The sequence below is a fragment of the Mauremys reevesii genome, linkage group 5 (genome assembly GCF_016161935.1).
Source record: "Mauremys reevesii isolate NIE-2019 linkage group 5, ASM1616193v1, whole genome shotgun sequence".
NCBI classification, from domain to species: Eukaryota; Metazoa; Chordata; order Testudines; family Geoemydidae; genus Mauremys; species Mauremys reevesii.
This window is the reverse complement of record NC_052627.1, coordinates 30,898,184-30,910,880: the sequence shown is the minus strand read 5'-3', so window position 1 is coordinate 30,910,880 and position 12,697 is coordinate 30,898,184. Positions and strand designations below refer to the sequence as shown.

The window sequence follows — 12,697 nt, the reverse complement described above, 5'->3', positions numbered from 1 at the left end:
GGGAGGTGGTTCCAGGCCCCTAAAATTACTTGTATTCAAGCAAGTTCAACGGCAATCAGTCAGAACTATGTAATACAAACATTCAAATTAACATCAAGTTGACTGAGCCCGTTAAAAACAAATGCTGCATAGCTGGATTCTTTTTATTTACCTTCTTATCTTTAAGGCTTTAGGTTCACATGAGGAGGGGTGACACACACTCCCGTACACCTCTCTCACACAGGGGAGGTGACCGACTTACCCGACCCTCCCACCTGGCACTCCCCGCTCTCCGTGTTGGGCTGAGCCCCTGGAACGGACCTGCCTCTCCTGGTACTTCGTGTGCTGTTGCACTCCGTATGATTGTATGAAAATATGCTAATGAGTGTGAATTTAATGTGACTGGAATATGCTTCATGCAAAAGGTCTCTTTTAAGGTATCATTACACAGCTTATAATCTACGGAGTATAATGGTATCTCTCTTGAATCTGAAACTAGAGATATGAAATATAACTCTGAGGTCCTATTGCAGTTATGCAAAGTGTGGGCTATTAACAGCGGGTGCTGCTGCTGCTGGTTACACTGTTTGCTGGGTTGGCCACTCTGAGGCTGAACACAGATGCGTTTCCCTGCGCGCTGGTGCCGGGAAAAGGGACACACGGAACAGCCTGAACACACCTCTGCCTGCAGCGCCCCCACGTGCTAGCTACAGCACGGCGACGGCGCCCCTCCCGCCAGGTTCCAAAGTGTGGGCGTGGCCTCCTGCTCTGTGGGCGGGGCTTCAGGTGGGCCAGTCCCGCCCGAGACTCTCTCAGTTGACGTGTCTTGGCCAGGTCAGGTGCTGCTAGGATCTGGCAGGTGATAGTACTGCTATTCTCCAGACATGTATAGTCGGCTTGAAACTCCAGAGCTTGGGGGTGTTTTAACGACGTGAGATTTTATATCTCGCGTTTGTCTCCAGGTGACCTTTACCGTGCTCAATTTTGTATTTTTTCGCCCTATTCTTATCACCTTCCAGGACCCCGCCGTGGCCCTACGTTCCCTCTGTAGCTGGTTTCCGCTTCCGCATTCGTGTAGAGTGCGGGAGACGGTGGCTGCGGCGGGTCAAGCCGGGGCAGCTGCGGTGTTGGGTTTGATTAGCCTTCCGTGGGGGTGGCTGGGTTGCCATCATGGAGACGCTCTACCGGGTGCCGTTCGCGGTGCTCCAATGCCCCAACATCAAGCTGAAGCGGCCGAGCTGGGTGCACACGCCCTCGGCCATGACTGTCTACGCGCTGGTGGTGGTGTCCTACTTCCTCATCACTGGAGGTAGCGGGCCCGGGCGGGCGGAGGACTTGGGCGGGGCGGGCGGGCCCCGGACTTGGGGTGGGGGGGAGAGGATTGCACCTGTTCTCTCCGCTCCTAGGGCTCCTGTTGGGCCGGGAGGCAGTGGGGTTACCCGTACCTCTCTCAACGGGAGCCTGGCCGCGGGTGGCGCCTCCCCACGGTCTGTGGGCAGCGGTGCCCCTCCCCCCTGTGGCGGTGGACGAGGGAGACCCCGGGTGAGGGGAGGTGTGTGACACCCCCCCCCATAAAGGCGATCCCGTCACAGCCGCACGGGGACGGGGGCATCCTGCTCTGCACCCCCACCTGGGGCATCGCGGTTCCCCGGGTTCCGCCTGCGGCAGTGGGAAGCCCTGCCCGAGCCTGCCCGGAGACGGCCCCTGTAAGGACAAAAACAGCAGCCGGCGCGTGTTCCCACTAGTGAGCACTTTGTGTCACTACACCCCGCTCTCCGATGGGGTTCCCAGAGAGGGATCTTCTTTGCCCGTGGTGTGAACCCCCACATCCGCGCCGAGGGGGGCACGCAGCTCCCCGTCCCCGCTGGGGCGATGGCCGCAGCTCTGCCAACAGCAAAGCGGTGGACCAGGTTTTGGGTGCGTGGTTCAGCGATAAGCCTTGGCGAGGATCTTAGTTCAGGTGTAGTAACCGAAGAGGTCTGTGGGACCAAATCCATCTCCAGATCAGAATTCAGTTGCTCAGTATAGGCAATATCGGAAATCAGACCGATACTGTGGTTGATTTTTTGAGTCTGAGTCAGGAGAGGAGTGTGCCATGGGGAGAAACCTTTGTTCCTATTGACAGACCTACTTTCCAGTCTTGGCTTTTGGAAAGGATAATTTTAAAGTAGCTCTTACAACATCTTCCTCTAGTGGTGAAGGATTTTGCTCTGTGTGTTTCAAAGACATTCAAAAGTTCCCTCCCTTAAATTGATATGCAGCCTGAGAAGAGCAGCCCTAAACTCCCTTAATGCTTAGATTAGGCTACCTATGACTCATATCTATTATGTCAGTGAGGTGTATTACCTGCTCCTCCCAACCCCCCCAAACCCGTACTCTTCTCTGTCCACTATGGAAATTTTGTCTTAATCCTGATGCTGGAATGGGACTTTCTAGTATGTGGTGCATAGAATGTAATCAGTGATCAAATCGGTGATTTCTGTGCACATCAGAAAACCTTATTTTAGTTTTGATTACCTGGTTTTGGAAGAGTGTTGATTAAGGAATGAGGATATTACTGTTGAGTAGTGACTTGGCAGGGGTCTGTTTTGCTTTCCTATGCCAACCCTGCAGCAGTTTTTGGCTTATTCATCACTACTGCTGCTTAATATGAGATGGTATGTGGATCACAATCTCTTTATTTATCAAACGAAACTCTAGTCAAGTGACACAATGTAGTTTGGTTTGATGCACCAAAGAAACAAAATTCTGCATTTATTACAATTATCTCTAAATGGCATGAGAAGTCTGTTGCACTAGTCTGCAGAGCTGCTACCCTCTCCGTTCAAATCCTTCATGAAGATCCTCTCTGTCACCTACAAGAAATATATCTCCAATTATTATTTATTATTATTTACAAAAAATATAGGTAGAGGGGCATGTAGAATAGTTTATATTAGGACTGTCAATTAGTCACAGTTAACTCATGTGATTAACTCAAAAAAATTAATCTATTCTTTAATTGTGCAATTAATCATGATTAATTTTTTTAATCGGTTGACAGCCCTAATTTATATTATTTAAAAATCCTATATCAAGACATGTCCCTGACCACTTTCATTGTACATTGTATTTTCTGTTCCCTCTCCCTTTCTTTCCCCCTACTCCTCTTTCTGGGGCTGAGAATGTGCCTCCTGTGAGTTTATACAGTGCCTCAGATGCTGCAGTTACCCCAGAAACAAATAAGGAATGTGAAGTCCAACCACAAGAGGCAGTAGCTCAAGTAAATTTGTTGGAATAAATTTAGAGAGGTATATAAGTAACTCCTAAAATTCTAGATTAAATTCAAAATTACTGCTAAAGTTTAGAGGATCTCTGTCAGGCTCAATGACATTGCAACATGAATCTTCCCATGATATTCTCTAGTGTCTGTACCTATAGAGTAAGAAAGAATGGTCCCTAAATAGAACACTACTGTACATTTTGGGTCTTTTCAGCCAAAAGTGGTTTTTATTTTTGTTAACCCTATAAAGGTAAATGGAGTTAATCAAGTTCACAATCGCAGATTAACTCGATTATGTAGGAAAACAAGGTCTAGTGTCCTAGGCTCTGATATGAACAGTTATGACGCTACACATTCACAGTCCTTGAAGCACTAATCATGTATAAGCCACTTACCATTACGGGTATGTCTACACAGCAGCTGGAGTGGTGATTCTCAGATCTGGTAGACATACACATGCTAGGAGTGGTTGAACTAGTGTGCTAAAAATAGCAGTGGTGGTGTGGCAGCTTGGCTGCCTGAGTACCTACCCAGGGGGTTTGGCAGGATTGTACTCAGGTAACTAGCCTGAGCCACTGTGGCCATGCTGCTACTTTTTGCATGCTAACTTGAGCAGAACTAGCATGTGTATATCTACCCAAGCTGGGAACGACCCTCCCAGCTGCTGTACAGATATACCCTAATGTAAAAAAAGGCTTTCTGAAATGTCCAATATTCATCCCACTATAATTTAAGGGTGTACCTTAGTTAATTGATTGTGTTTCTTAGCATTTGAACAGGAGATGTAAAAAGGCATGTAATTTACTAAACTGTTCTCTTTCTATTCATACTATCTGTAGAAGGAAATCATTCTTAATATTTAGAGATGGATGATGCTGGCCCATAATTCAAAACTAATGTCCTTTTTTTAATAGGAATAATCTATGATGTGATTGTAGAACCTCCCAGTGTTGGGTCTATGACAGATGAACATGGACATCAGAGACCAGTGGCCTTTTTGGCATACAGGTAGAAATTATCCTTTGTCATAATCGAATGGTCTCTCCCTGACCAGCAAAGAGGTGAATGCAAGTGAACCACAATGCTCTTGTAGTGCTCCATTGACTTCAGCTGTGCTCTCTGAGGGCCCCAGGATCCAGAAATATGCATCTGATTGCACTGATTGGAGCCTTCATTTGCAAATGAATTGTTTAAATATCCACAGTATATTTTATATATAGGCTTAGAAGGATTTGACTTTTATTGTGTGAAATTTTAATAGATATCTTTTTGTATTTTTATCAATTACATTTTTGCATTACAAGAAACGAAATTTCTGGTAGATGATACTAATTAATTTTCATGAGTAGAAGTCAAGATTCATAACAGAAGCTATATTTGATCATATTTCATAACTATAATAGCTTTTTAATTACTTGTCAGTTGACAGAATACACCAGTTGTATAATGTGTTTTTATATTTTTCCTTTCTGTTAAACTTTGTTTAATAATGGGTGAAAGATTTTTGTGTGCTTGTTTGTGAAAGGAAAAGTGGGTGGTTGCAAATATGTAACAATTAAAACTGAGTACCCAAGTCTAGTTGTGTGTATTAATATAACCTCTCTTTAGCTGGCTTTCACTCTCTTTTCTATCCTAAACTCTTTTCTACTATTTTGAGTGACAATTTTTCTGTTCCACATCAAGTTCTGCTGTAAGGGCAAACCGCAAACCTTATTTTTCTAATTACTCTCAACAGCAATAAACTGTGGAACTCATATCCATAATTTGCATTCAGTTCGTGAACCCAAAATAAAATGCTGGATTTTGATAATTTGCAAGATCAAGGTCTTAGTTATTTTGCATGAGTGCAGGGGTCCACCCATATGGAGTAACTTGTAGTTTAGGGCCAGATTTTGTTCAATTTGAAACATAAATCTACAGTGTCTGTCCTTCAAAATTAGTTCAGCAGATGCTTCTTGCTTAGAATCTAAAATTTTATTAGAGGAGAAACTAATTTAGTCAGAAGTTAGTTGAGAAGATTAAGGAATAGTTTACAGAGCTCTGGATTTTGACTGTCTGGACTGGTTATCCTTAATTCCTGCAGAGAATGATGGGGCTTTTTTTGTTTTTTGTTTTTTAACTAAAGTACCTCATTGTAAAAAAGAGAGCTGACACTGTTTGTTTAAAAAATAATAAAGAAAGAAATAGATCATAAAATATGTTTCTCATTGTTACTCTTGACTCTGGGAATTCTTTGTGTATAGTTTATGCTCAGAATTAATGCCTTCCAATATATGCCTCAGATTTCTTTGGGCCTCTGCAATAGACATGTTTCAGAGTGGTAGCCGTGTTGGTCTGTATCAGCAAAAAGAACGAGGAGTACTTGTGGCACCTTAGAGACTAACGCATTTATTTGAGCATAAGCTTTCGTAGGCTAAACCGACTTCATCAGATGCATGCAGTGGAAAATACAGTAGGAAGATATATATATATATACACACACACGACATGAAAAAAATGGGTGTTGCCATACTAACTGTAATGAGAGTAATCAATTAAGGTGGGCTTTTATCAGCATACATGAATCACTTTGCTCCAGGATAGTGGGAGCATGTTCGTGAAAGTCATGGGGGAGAACATTGTAAAAGATTAGACTATTTATCAAGATTAGACACTAATATGAAATGCTCTGCTCCCTTGTAGATCCTTCCAGCAAAGTGCTTTACCAAAGTGGTGGTGTATACCTGTATTACAAATTGGAAAACTGAGGCATAGATGTATTAAGGGATTTATCCAAAATCATGCAGTAACAGAAATGAGAATGCAGTCTAGTGCCAGGGTTCTCAACCTTTTTCTTTCTGAGCCTTCCCCCCCCCCCCCCCCCAACATGCTCTTAAAAACTCCATGGACCATCTGTGCCACAAAACTGTTTTTCTGCATATAAAAGCCAGGGCCAGTATTAGGGGGTATCAAGCAGGGCAGTTGACCGGGGCATAACGCTGCAGGGGGCCCTGTGAAGCTGAATTGCTCAGGCTTTGGTTTCAGCCCTGTGTGGCGAGGCTCAGAGCCCCGTGCTTCTGCCCCATTAGGTGGGGCTTTGGCTTTCTGCCCTGGGCACCAGCATGTCTAATGCTGGTCCTGCTTGGAAGACCCCCTGAAATCTGCTCGTGACCCCAGACCTCTGTTTGAGAACCACTGGTCTAGCACACCTTACTCCTAATGCTGTGCTAGAACAAGGAGACACAATTCCTCCCGTGATATTGACTTGAATAACACTTCTCTTCTTGCAGTGACTGGAATTTGGGGTTTGTCTACAGTCTAGAAGTCTTGGGTCCCTACTTACATTCATTTGTTAACTTATTTTTGCTTTCAAACAAGATACATTTGAAATTACCACTCATATCTAAAATTCTATATAAAGTAATGTATAAAGTGTGGTGGTTTTGCATACAGTCACATTACCCTTTTATGAATACTCATGATTAAAAGCATCAGTAGGTTTGTGTCACCTTGCAAAGTACTGATCCAGAAGCTAAATTTTATATTAATCCCTTATCATGATTGACTTCATATCAGGAGACAGTGGAACATAACACTTATTGCTGGGGCTAAGTGTGTAAACATCAAAATGAACTGTCCTGGATTTTTGTAAAATGGAAGCAGATCAAAATATTATACTAAATAGCTGGCTCTTGAAGTGGAAATAATACCTTGAGGGACTGGTGTTCTACTGAAACATCTTTTACTCCTTTTTTTTTTTCTCCCCCCAGAGTAAATGGACAGTATATCATGGAAGGACTCGCATCCAGCTTCCTTTTCACAATGGGAGGCTTAGGTTTCATAATTCTGGACCGATCCAATGCACCAAATATCCCAAAGCTCAATAGATTTCTGCTGCTTTTTATTGGATTTGTCAGCGTCCTGTTGAGCTTCTTCATGGCAAGAGTTTTCATGCGGATGAAATTGCCGTAAGTTGTTTAGTACATTTCATGCTGTTCTCCCCTCCCTTTCTGTTACTGATAAGCAGGGATCCTAGTTTTCTGTGATGAATCACAGATTTGTATGGTTCTTTCCCCACGATTAAAGTGAAATACTGAACTTCAGTTTCCCTAGCCACTATAAATATAGTTATCAGTTGAACACAATGTTTTATTGGTATATTTACATTTTTTAAGCAAGTTCAAACCCTTCCAGTGCCATCAATCATTATGGTAAAATAAAATTAATAGAATTACAATTTGTATTTCTTACATATACCACATTTTTCTATCTGCTTTCTATATTTTCAGAAAATTGTTTTTTTAACGCACAAAATAAAAAGCAAAAATTGCTTTTATATTAACATTACTCACTTTCTGAGTTAGTCCTGGAGGCTGAAGTGAAATTTGAGATGCATTAAAATACACACCCCTATAAGTCATTGAGTAACGTCTATATGCCAAAGCAGTGTATTGGAGTGTGTTTAGCTATGTACAGTAGAACCAGGTTTATCCGAGCCTCCATTATCTGGCTCTCTGTACTAACTGAACCACCAGCCGCCCAGGGCTGACTGTGGCAAGGGCTCGGGCAGTCAGCGCATTCAAAAATCAATTACAAGTCGGGGAGGTTGCGCCCATTGAATAAGTGGCACGGGTACTTTCATCAGTAAAATTTTAGTTAAGTTTACATTTTTTTTTCACAAAATGTAAAACCTAAATATTCTCTGTAAAAATGCATCTTCCACTTTTTTCTGTGGCAAACCAATTTCTAGGATCCCAGCTAAGTTTACAAAGCACTACATCTGAAGCAAGGATAAGTTATGTTTAAAAAAAAATTGGTGTAGATTAAACATACACAGCTTTGCTTTAAGGTGTTTTAGTTAAAATTGGAATCTGCCCTCTTTAGTGAGGGGTGGTATTTTTGGGTCTGCCCATTCTGAAACATCATGTTGTGCAGGGAGGTGACAAGCTCCCTGTCAGAAATCATAGCTACAATACAGTTTGATTCTAGACTGGATGGGTTGGATTTTGAGGAAAGATTAAAAGACTTAATCTATAGAGGTTGGCTAAAAGCCAGCACAGGCTTTGGAGAGAAGCATAAATAGCTAAGCATTGGGAGGGTGGGAGATGAATTAGGGGTATAACAAGGTGAAAAGAAGGAAAATTGAGGCTATCTGGGAAATTTTTCACAGGCTGTAGAACAATCTTCCAAGGGAGGTAGAGTAGTCTTTGTTCTTGCATGTATGTACTGACAGGGCTTTCAAGCTTCTTGATTCTGTGTTTTCCAGTCTATTCAGTAGCTTATAATGAATTTATTTTATTTTTGCTGCCTGCCTTCCTTTTCTCCTTCCCTTCCCACTTCTCAACCCCACTATGACCTCTAGAGCTGCCAATTGCAGCAGTTTCTTTGAGGGCCACTGCTAAAACCACTCCATGAATTAACTGTCGGGATGTTTTGGGTTTTTTTTTTTTTTTTTTTAAATAATGATATGGTCATTCTCCATTTCTTGGAGAGTTGCTAAATCTCGTCTCCAATATAATTACTGGCCCATAAAGTGCATGTGTTGGGTTTCCTGGCAGTGTGTAGCAATGCAGCATGAAGCATCAGCATACAATAGATTTATTCTTTTAATCAAATGTGTTTGGTCTCAAGAGTTCATGGTTATGTTTGAGAAACTCTAAAGAATAGGAAGGAAATCTTACTCATTTGTGGCTTAGACATATGTTCTAACAATAACAAGGTTTTACATGAAGTACTGACTTTGTATCATTTCCGTTAATTTCCTAACAGGCTTTTGTTTAACGATTATTTAATATTCAGGAATATCTTGCCTAAGGGAAAGTTTGTCACATGACTGCCAAATAACTTGCTAAATCCTCATTAATGAAAATACAAGACTTATCTGATACAGGACACGACACTGAATTTTACTTATATTTACTAAGTTACTCAAGGCACAGAAAAGCCTTTGTATTTTGGTGATATTCAGTACATTGATTTTGATTAATGTGGACATCATTCTTGTTTTACCTCTGAGAACCACAGGTTCAAAATCTAGAAAGTAATACATGCAGGTTAAATCATGATTCCTGTTGTTGTTGTAGTTCTACTCACAACAATAGATTTAAGCTGTCCCTTCTGTTTTTGCTCTGACTTTCAAACACAGAATTGTGCTAGATGCCTCAGAGAAACAAGTAAAGACCATCCTTGCTCTGAAATGTTGTGGTTCAGACATGATTCAAGAAGTGAGAGCCATAGACCGACAAGGGGAAATTGGGGAAAGGAAGGACAAGGGTTGCAATAATATACAGCTACTCTGTAAGACGTGTGTCTCTTGGATGTTACATTACCTTAGTTCATTGAAGAAGTGGAGGTTAGAGGAGACAGGAAAGGAGAAAAGTTGGGGCTGAATTGTACCAGTTTGGGCTGACTAATGTAGGATCTTGAAATTGATAGTCTGTGTAAGCAGCACAAATGCAGAACCTTTCGCAAAATGTAATAAAGGCTTCCAGAATTTATGATAATTAAGGCTAGGTTGAGAATAATTGATATAAATCACTGGAGCAGATTTAGTCTAAGTAAAATGGGGCTGGAGGATGGAGTGCTCAAGCTAGTCAGCAGAGCAGGTTCCTGTTTGAACCAGTTTCACCCTTGACACTCTCAGCAAGTTTCTCTGCAGTTAATGGCACAAACACTAAGGCTAGGAAATGCTGCTACATGAAGGCTCCCCTTGGATTTGCTAGTATAGAAGTCCCTTGCCAGCCTGCTGGAATATCTTCTCAGGGCTACCTGGCTATAACTACCAACACCCAAGCACAGCTGCTGTGAATCTCTTCATTTAAATCCCTATCTACAGTAGTAATAGTGTACCAGTGAAGGAGAAACTTCCCAGACTCTTACAAGTTGGTAAAAAGGAATGGAAGAAATTTCTTCCAAGGAACGATTTACAGGATTCTTTATAAAATCCTTATTAAAAAACATTAACCCAATGTGATGGATATTGATCCCTCTGTGGGTGGACTTGGGAGGACTATAGACTCCCCAGATTACACTTCTGAAAGTTTTTTATCTTTAATATTCATCAAATGAAAATTTCCTTTTTGGTTAGGGAGGGTTTTTGGTTGATAAACGTAGAGTAGAACCCTCCATGGACATGAATGTGATGAAATATCAGAAATAAGACATGTTTCAAATGGCCAAAGATGCGGCCTTTTTTTAAGGACACAGAGTTGGTGTTTTAAGTATTCCGACAGTGCCAAAAGTGTTTCCCACCATTACAGCGCTTGTTTGCATATGTTACCAGAACAACACAACAAAGATGCCAGTTTGAGCTTTGCTATAAAATGTTAGAACTGTAAACTGAATTTCCGTTTCTTTAAATTTCAGACAATTGCCGGGAGTAGCTATCTTAATTTTATACAGACAAACTCGAAACTTGTATTTAGAGAAGTTGATCTAGGGACAACTGCAACTGATTTCAACCACAAGCCAATGTTTGGAGTTCACCTTGGAGAATAATCTGGTTGACAGCTAGTAAAATCAGATTTTTTGGACTTGAGACCTAATTATAACTAAACTCCAGTTAATTAACCCAGAACAGGGAAAACAGAGAATCCTTGGATCCATACTTTATTGTATGGTTATTTATGAACAACTGTATCCCTTGGTCTTCTGTTTTTGAAAATTATATTCTTAAGAGACCCTGGAATTGTGGAACTAAACTTGCGTTAATATATCGCATACACCACAGGAATAGGTTGTGTGTTCTGGTGAAAATTTGAATATGGAATAGTCTCATTAAGTTTTAACTGAGTGGAAAGTTTCATAAGTATTGATTGACCATGTTTCTAGTGAAGGTCTATGCCATAATATTAATTAAGGCTTGAACGGTCATTTTAGCTAACTGTTTGTTGTTCCCTATTTGCTCATTAAGATTTATTTTTAATAACTTTTTCAATTGTTTAAGTCTGACAAATGGGTACACTGGTAACATGGTATAGCTTTATCTTGAAAATTGTAATCTGTTCAGTTTAGATGTGCTGTGCTCCTAATTTCTCTCTCTTCACTTTTATTTTGTCCTATAGGGGATACTTGATGGGTTAGTGCCTGGTGTGATATATGCAAGCACAAAATGGATTTGCTTCTCTTCATGAAGAGCTTAAAAACAAGCAATCTATAAAAATTATACTGTCCCCCACAAGAAGGCACAAGAAAGGTCTAGTTACATGAACCAGCAAGTGTAAGAAGTGCTTCCAACTGTCTCCTTTCATAAATAAATACCATCATTACCAGTGGTTGGTATATTTTTAAAACAGCATTTTATCACTAGTCTATTTCTATCTTTAAAAAAGAAAGTTACTGAACTGTTACTTAGCTTTAGGTATGAATTTGTATCTTGAAACAATTCACTATAAAATGTAAAACTGGTATTTTTCCCTTCCTCGTTTTTTCCTTTAACCTGACCGAGATATTGGGCAAATGTCTTACAATTCCTGATTTTAAAGTCTGCAGCACTCTGGCCTTTTTTCCTGTGGCCTGCCCCGTACTGAGTTTATACCTGGAGAGAAGTCTTTTGGTGATGTTTTACTATCTCAAACACTGTGTCTAGTGAAGTTATTTCTAAGGCACCATTTGCCTTGATATTCATGGCAACGCATTAACAAATCCAGATGTACACTGGATACAACATTGTGTGAATGAATTTCTTTTTGGAACAGTGTATGAAAGGAGCCAAATTAAACATGTTTTCTACTAAACGACTTGCGTTTTGTGTGATTTCTAAAACAGAGTAATCTTTACAAAACATACACAATCTATTCTGTAGGTTCTGCAGTAACAATGCTACTACACAATGGTTGTTTACTTAATGTATCTTTTATAGTGATATTGTAAACTGTAGGAGGCAACTGTAGCTGGCTCTCGTAAGTTCACCAGAGCCTGCGGTTCTTCTCAGACATGCATTGTATCAAAATGGTATACCGTTACCAATAACAAGGTGAGTTATTGAATTACTTTGGAGGCTTTTGGTTTTGTTTTATATTGGCTAGGGTCAGACACCAACTTATTTTTCTTTGATTAGTGTATGCACATTGAGAGGAAATAACCTCATTCCTCTAATTGTTAACATTTGTGCAGATCATGCATTGCTTCTCTCTGTGAGAAGGAACAATCTTTGACTAAAATCACAGCAAGGTCCTTTAGCATTGGCCTGCTAAACCCAGAGTTGTGAGTTTAATCCTTGAGGGGGGCACTTAGGGATCTGAAGCAAAAATCAGTACTTGGTCCTGCTAGTGAAGGCAGGGGGCTGGACTCAATGACCTTTCAAGGTCCCATCCAGTTCTAGGAGATAGGTATATCTCCAATTATAAAAATAAATAAATAAAAAAATCAGAAATTAATTCTGTCACTGGGAGCCACAGTTCTGTTTAGGACCTCAGTATGCCTACAGTTTTTGAGTTTTGTGTTTAACATCTACTACCTGACATTCCATCATGAGAA

At 40.8% G+C, this 12,697-nt stretch overlaps 1 protein-coding gene across 2 annotated transcripts; it reads left to right on the top strand.

The window, feature by feature from the left end:
* The first annotated feature begins 1,028 nt into the window (after positions 1 to 1,028).
* On the top strand, positions 1,029 to 11,958 carry OSTC (oligosaccharyltransferase complex non-catalytic subunit). Of its 2 annotated transcripts, none has more exons than XM_039542297.1 (4): positions 1,029 to 1,288; positions 4,156 to 4,249; positions 6,991 to 7,188; positions 11,284 to 11,958. In XM_039542297.1, exons 1-4 carry the CDS (start codon positions 1,150 to 1,152, stop codon positions 11,300 to 11,302), a joined length of 450 nt encoding a protein of 149 aa, XP_039398231.1. In that variant the 5' UTR covers positions 1,029 to 1,149; the 3' UTR covers positions 11,303 to 11,958. The 2 variants fall into 2 exon arrangements, with proteins under 2 accessions (XP_039398231.1, XP_039398232.1); XM_039542298.1 differs by lacking the exon at positions 1,029 to 1,288 and adding an exon at positions 1,727 to 1,896.
* The last annotated feature ends 739 nt before the right edge of the window (positions 11,959 to 12,697 follow it).